The sequence below is a fragment of the Sus scrofa genome, chromosome 9, assembly GCF_054392235.1.
Source record: "Sus scrofa isolate SSC_HxYL_T2T_F1_AM1 chromosome 9, Sscrofa_HxYL_maternal_Yorkshire_Landrace_v2.0, whole genome shotgun sequence".
In the NCBI taxonomy this organism is placed as follows: Eukaryota; Metazoa; Chordata; class Mammalia; order Artiodactyla; family Suidae; genus Sus; species Sus scrofa.
In genome coordinates, this window is record NC_139391.1 from 95,484,385 (window position 1) to 95,491,759 (window position 7,375).

Here is a 7,375-nt window from a genome sequence, read left to right on the forward strand (position 1 = left end):
TTCTCGACTATGTTTTTTAAGAAAATCACACTTAAACTTCCTTACCCCTGTGCCAATCCCAGAGAAGGTAGGGGGAGCGCACGTAAAAAAGCTTCCCCCTCCCCCGTTCCAGGAGCACCGCAAATGCAGTCGCTGCTCCCCTGCGGCCTCCCTGCCCCCAAGTGAGTCTACTCCCGGAGCTACTCCCGAAGCGGCCCGGCCTGTGACCCCCAGCCCCGACGCCCCACCTGGGTCGGCAACGAGCGCCCGCGTGCGGGGGCGCCCAGCCTCTCCATTCCAGGTGGCAGGACCGCAACCCACCGCGCACACCTGCAGGGCGCGCCCTCTCCAGCGTCCTCGGGGCTGGGCGTGCCAGATGTACAACGCGGCAGCCGAGGGCCACGTTTCCAGCCCGAGGCGGGGCGCAGGGCCAGGCGCAAAGAGAAGGCAGGCAGTGGGTGCGTCCGGGCTGCGGCGAGCGGCCGGACCCTCACCTGCGAGCGAGATGCCAACTCCATTCTTCCCTACGGGGCTCCGGCCTCTTCCCAGCACGCGGCCACGGGAGCCTGGCTAGTCACCCACCGGACGAACGGAGAACGCCCGCGGGCGCGCAGCGCGCGCACGGCCCGGAGCTCCGGCGGGCCAGGGGAGGGGCGCACTAGGCGCACGGGACAGGGGGAGCGTGCCGCACCGCCCACTCGGCGCCGCCGTGCTGGCCCGCGAGGCTCCGTTTGCTAACCCGAACTTGGAGACCGGTGAACTTCGCTTTGCCAGCGGCGCAAGAGCGGACTGTAAATTGGCCCCGCCCGAGGAGCCTGCCGATCTGGGGGCGCCGGGCTCCCCCCTGCAGCGGAGGGAGGGAGTGGAGCCGTCCGGCTGGGTTTCGCGCGGGAGAAATGAGAGGGGGCAGTCCCGGCGCAGCCTGCAGCTGGCACGCCCGGCTGCAGTGCCCGCCGGTTCTTTGCAGGGTTTATACTTTGCAAGTAGTGCCCTGGAGCGCAGAGCCTCTTCTGTAGTCGTCTCCGACCTGGGAAAGCATTTTAGGGCTGCTTCACGGCTCGTTTTGTTTTGTAGTTGTGAAGGGGCGGGGTTCTCCTGCTTCTCAAAACATTTGCTTTAGGGTTCACTTTGAAAACAGGAAACCTAAGTTTCTTTATCAAGGCCCCTGGGGGTCGATCACTGCAAAGCCTCTTGGAACATCAGACGTTCTTTAGACCATTGTACCCGTAGACCTTCCAGCCCCAGTAGACAGACAGTTTTAGAGGCCATGGAAGGCTAATTGACAAATACTGGCTGAGCACCTCCTGTGTGTCAGGCACTGTGTTGGACTGGAAACGCAAGACTGAGCAAAAATTAGGTCCCTGCACTGTTGGAGGTTAGAGTCTGGAAGGCAAATACCGGCATGATATAAATAAAGTGTGATAATAATATACACTTATTTATTAATTTGATTAATAAAATTTAGTGAACAATGTATTCAGATAATACCATTGGTTAGTGATGGTTATAGTAAGTTCAATAATAGTGATGCAGATAAATGGAAATTTGGAGTTACAATAGATGCAAGGAGGAAAAGGCTTGCTAAGTGGTGCCATGGTGGTGTAAAATAGGGGGACTTAATTTGGTACAGGTGAGGGAAGATCTCAGAGTGCAGATGAGAAGAATGAAGAATTATTTGTGTGGGGATTTTGGAAGGCTTGGAATAGGTCTTGGGGAGGATGGTAGATAAATTGTGCTGGGATGTGACATTCATTTTTTCCTGTTTGAAGAATGAATGAAATTGGCCAAACATTTGCTTGAGAAGCAAACCATCAGGGGAACTCTTCTCCTTCCTTCTTTCATTGGTGCATCAAACATGTAATGTGCCCTCCATGCTCCAGACTCTGGAGGGTAGTACGGCCACTAAAACATTGTCTGATTTAAGAAAATGTTTTATTTTCATTTTATTGGCTAATTTGATTATAGCCACTTTCATTTTTATTATGCTTTAGAGTTTTCCTTCACAGGCAGTACCTACCTGAATTCTCCCAACATTCTTCCAGATTCTTATTATCCACATTTTTAAAATAAAGAAACAATCTAAAAAGGTACACTGGGAGAAATACCCCTGCCACTCTGCTAGTAAATGACAGCTGCAGATTGCCAAAGTGGAAACCATTCCTTGTGCCTTAGAGTCAACATTCTCTCTAGTATTCTTTACTTTATCCTGTAGGCTTCCAGGAAATTCAGAGTGAAATTTATTCAATGAAAACTTTTTTTGTTGCATAATTGTTTCCTCCTGAACCCAGCGATCTTATTGTTATTTATTTTCTTGAATTATAGGTTGCATGAAATCCCTTTTGGAAAAAAGGAGTATAAATTTGAAGTAGGTCAGATTTTGCAAAGTACTTGACGTAATCTGGTTCATACTTGGAAGACTGCAGTCTGCCGAGCTTTCCTATTGTGGAAATTTGCTGTAACCAGTCCTATGACTTCAGATGGCAACCTAGAAGCATTCTTCCTTTGCCTGGCAAAGCCCATGCACTTGCATGGTACTTAGTTTCTGTAGTGGTGTGTTTTGTTGCCAGATTTTGGTTCCATTCTGTTTAGAGAAATCCCTGAGGAACCAGAAGATTTTATTTCTTCATTTTTTAAAAGTTTTATTGACATATAGTTGATTTACAACGCTGAGTTAATTTCTGCCATACAACAAAGTGATTCGATTATACATCTGCACACGTGCATTCTTTTCCAGATCCTTTTCCCATATAGGTTATCACAGAATGTTAAGTAGAGTTCCCTGTGCTATACTGCAGGTCAGCGTTGGCCACAGAGGATTTAACATCATCCTGGGATAACACTTCCCACTCATAGTTACTGAGGGAACTGATAACATGTGAGCACTGGGTTTTGGCATAGCAGTATAAGTGTCTCTTCCCTGAAATAATACTGCAACAAAGAAAAAGCAAGCATCATGTTTGCAAAATTCCTTTAAGAAGTTGCTGTCTAGAAAGCCATGCTTGCTTGCTTGCTTTTTATGAGAGAATACCAACTTGGTCCATTGTACCTTCAACAAACTAAGAAATGTGTGATTAAATGCCATCACACATGCTTTAAATGACATGAAATAGTCGTGAGTGGATATCAGCCCTGGCCCACAATTTTTGATCTGAGAAAGGAGTCCAGGTGTCTCTCTGCTCTGCTCTGAAGGTTTAAGTCGGCCCTCCTCACAGAGCTTGGCTGTGGGAAAACTCCTGAGGTCACCTTTGATAGCAGAGAATTGTACCAGCTTGGTGTTCTGGACAACCTAGCAATGAACCCTGTGGCAGGGTTCTTCTCTTTGTGGCAGACAGCTGGAAGCAATGTGGCTAATATCAGAATACTGCCTAGAAGTATATGTGATTATAAATAGACAAAATAGCATCCCTGGTTGTTCCCTCTCTCTCCCTTCCTTTCTGTTTCTCTCTCTCTTTCTCTGAATGTTGCAATTTCCACCTCCTGATTAGAATAGACCTCGCCTAGGAGAGGGAGACCTCCTTAAATTTGAGACAATCAGAGAAAAAATTTCCAAGTTGTTGCAGAACAAAAGATCTAGAATTGAGTCTGTTGTAGGCACAGCATCATCTAACAGTGATCACGCACTTGCCTGCAAAGTTTTCTTTATGTACAACCTGGCTTTCCATCTTTCTGACTTAGCTGTTACAGCCTCACAATTTAAAGACATTCTGAAGATGACCACTGGAATGGCTTTGGAGAAGAAGATCGAACAACCAGTAATTGATGGCGTCAGTTGGGTGCAAAAAAGCACCCACCATGATGAGGTGTAGTCACAGTGGTATCGATGACAGCAGCTAACTCAACGAGCTCCGTCGGAGCACCCAGCCCTATGCTCAGTTAACCTGTGCACACGTTCTCTCATTCAGTCTTTCAGCTGTGACAGTTACCCATCTGCTGTTCTCAAAAAGAGTGCTGGGGAAATAAAATGAAACAATATTTTCAAAGCATTTGGGATGTCTTATAGAGGCTATATAAACTCCAGATATGATTACTGTAATCTGTATTTCATAGGTTTTTACAAAATATATGTTAATGCTTTAGTCTGTGAATAAACTGATTATAACTAGACACTGACAATAAAATGGGTGAAAATGAAAACAGATTATTCAATAACTCTGACCTTCCACAGAACTTAGATTTTATACAAGAAAATGGCAATGATCCATTTCAAATTAGTGGTACAAGAAAGCTGTGGTATGTAGTTTGAAAGAACTATTTTTTCATAATGAATTACGTATGTAGTATTTTAAAAAGTAATCTATAAAATAGCACCATAAAGATTTCAGAGTAAATTTATCTATAAAAAATAAATTTTTACGGTATTTCTTTTTTTTTGGCCATGCCTATGGCATGAGGAAGTTCGCAAGCCAGAGGTCAAACCTGCACCGTAGCAGTGACAATGTCAGATCCTTAACCCATGGTGCTACAAGGGAACTCACGTATATTACTTCTTAAATGACAAAAAATCATGAGACTTCTCAGTTTGATAGAAAAGTGCAGATTATCTCTTCTTTAGGTATTTTTCCTTTCAGTTTTATTGAGATACAGTTGACATGTAGCTGTGTAACTTTAAGGTGTACAGCATAATGATTTGACTTACATCATGAAATGATTACCATAGTAAGTTTGCTGAACATTCATCATCTTATAGAGATACAAAATTAAAGAAACAGAAAAAAAATTTTTTTTTCCTTCATGATGAGAATTCTTAGAATACACTTCACACTGTGCACAAAAGTAAAGCCAAAATGGCTTAAAGACTTAAAGACATGACAGCATAAAAGTCCTGGAAGAGAACATAGGCAATACATTCTCTAACATAAATTGTACGAATGTTTTATTAAGTCAGTCTCCCAAGGCAACATAAATAAAAAACAAAAATAAACAAATGAGACTTAATCAAATGTACAAGCTTTTGCACAGCAAAGGAAACCATACAAAAATAAAAAGACAATCTACGGAATTTGAGAAAATAGTAGCAAACAATGCTCACGGCAATGCCGGACCCTTAACCCATTGAGCAAGGCCAGAGATCAAACCCACATCCTCATGGATACTAGTTGGATTCTTTACCACTGAGCCATGGCAGGAACTCCTCTTAACCACTTTTCCAGTATAACATATGGCAGTGTTAATTATACTTATCGTGCTACACATTGTATCCTTGGTACTTATTTATTTTACAACCTGAAGTTTGTACTTTTTGACTGCCTTCATCCAATTCCTACCCGCCCCATTCCTCACAGAATATCCTTAAAAGCAGAATTTAATTTCTGTTTTGTCAAAACTAAAATAACCAACTATCTAATGAACAACTATTATCTAGTATTTCGGAAAAGAATTTCGAAGTATCAATATTCATGATGTCAACCTTTTAAAAGAAAAAAAGATAATCAATTCAGCTAGCGAAATTGTGTTTACCTGGGAACAACAGGGGAGCTGAAATTCAGGACACCAAAGGAACCACAGGCAAAGAGGAGAGCAAAGAAGGAGAGTGTTCTTCTACAGAGGAAGGGAGAACGTTGGGAATGATTGTTTTAAACAACAGGTCATTGGAGGAAAATGGGAGTTCAAAGTGGAGGAGGCTTTTGCTTGGATGCAGACAGGGCAGTTTGCTGTTACTAAGCAGAGAGGCAATCTTCCCTCTTGTTGTTTGACTATGCAAGCTGCCATTGGTACCTGCATGACAGCCCTCCCTTCATGGTTTCCTAACTCCAATTTTGAGTTCAATTTCCTTAACATGCTGTCAGAATTGTAATACTTAAAGGAACTTTACTGCTTTAGCAATGGTCAATAATCTCAGTTATTCGCTAATATTGATTCAACATTTGGCAAAAAATAATAGAAGACCTTCGGTCATAAAATAGAAAATTTGAAATCAGGAATGTGAAACTTCTCTAAATACCTGGCTCTACAGATATTTTGTGCTAATGCTACATTTTCTGACCCTCCTCCACTGTTGGTGGGAATGTAAATTGATGCAGCCACTATGGAAAACAGTATGGAGGTGTTTCAGAAAACTAAAAAATAGAGTCATCATATAATCCTACAATCCCACTCCCAAGCATATTTCCAGAAAAGATGAAAATTCTAATTTGAAAAGATACAGGTACCCCAGGGTTCACTGCAGTCCTGTTTTCTGCCCAATCCATGCAACAGTATTCCTACAAAGATGCACATGTAGTATTTTGAAAAGACTAGAGTGGTGGACAGTTGTTAAGTAGTACCAAGAGCAACAACCCTTCCATTTATTGAACACTGACCCTGCTCCAGGAACCATATAGGCATTATTTCACTCAGACATCACTACACACACGTGATATTCATCATGCTATCCTCATTTTTCAGATAAGGAAACTGAGGTGTTGAGGGTTGGGAAATTTTGTCCACAGTGACCTAACACAGCCAAACTGGTATCCAGATGGTTCTTACTTGCTAAGCTCTCCTCTCCCCTTTGTGCCTTTATTCAGGCAGCTTGGTGGGTGGAGAGTGATGGCAGTGGAAGAAATTCAAACTTTAATTCAGAAAATGGGAACTAGGTTCCTTATGTACTATCCCAACCTACTTACTTATTGTGCCCAGGATTCTGGTTTCTTTCCCACTTTTGTTTCTGAAAGCGTATTTCCATTTAGAGGCCATACCTCAAGATGTGAACATTTCTTTTACCACAAGTATTGGTGCATTCAAGAGCCTTCCCCTCAACCCAACCACATACACATTTCTCTCTTTTCCAAAATCCTCATGTGGTCAGGACTGCAACATGGCTAAATTGTCCCAGATGGTTGCTCTTGATGGATTGATCTGATCAGCATGTCTTTAACAGCTTTTGGCACTGAGCTGCTTATCATGTTAGGATTCTTTTCCAACTCTGCGGGCCAAATGAGCTCCTGACTTGCTAACTAGGGCCCAGCACTAGGAAATTTCCCACAGCATAGAAGTCAAGGTCTATCTTAAAACTAAGTAACGAAAGCAATGACCCTAAATTGCAAGTTGGGCTCAGGAAACAGAATACAAGAGGACTTGGGCTTTTCTGGTGGTTATTTTGGAAGCAAATTCTATCTTCTATGATATGTGGACAAGAGGTCATCTACTCTGAAAGCATGTTAAATCCAGCTTGTTACAGAATATCATTTTGCAGGCACAGCCTTACCACACTCTTATAGACAGGAGATGAAGTGTTTCCATCACACTCTGAGCAAAGAAGCTGAAATGTTATATTTTGAAGTTTTTTTTTTTTTTTAAATCAGCATACCAACTTTCTTGTCTCTTTCCTACAATGGTCCTCACTCCATCCTTCCTCTCCACTTTCTTCATGAACACTCCAAACTGTGAAGTGGTTTTTTTTTTTTGTTTTTTTTTT

General features: G+C 42.8%; 1 protein-coding gene across 6 annotated transcripts in view; it reads right to left on the reverse strand.

The window, feature by feature from the left end:
* Positions 1-591, reverse strand: part of CDCA7L (cell division cycle associated 7 like) — a 39,812-nt gene extending 39,221 nt beyond the window's left edge. For all 6 annotated transcript variants that reach the window (XM_084978462.1, XM_084978461.1, XM_005656682.4 and 3 more), the window contains exon 1: positions 474-591. In XM_084978462.1, coding sequence (XP_084834588.1) covers positions 474-497 — 24 coding nt within the window. In that variant the 5' untranslated portion in view covers positions 498-591. The remainder of the gene's footprint in view (positions 1-473) is intronic.
* Positions 592-7,375: the final 6,784 nt, after the last annotated feature.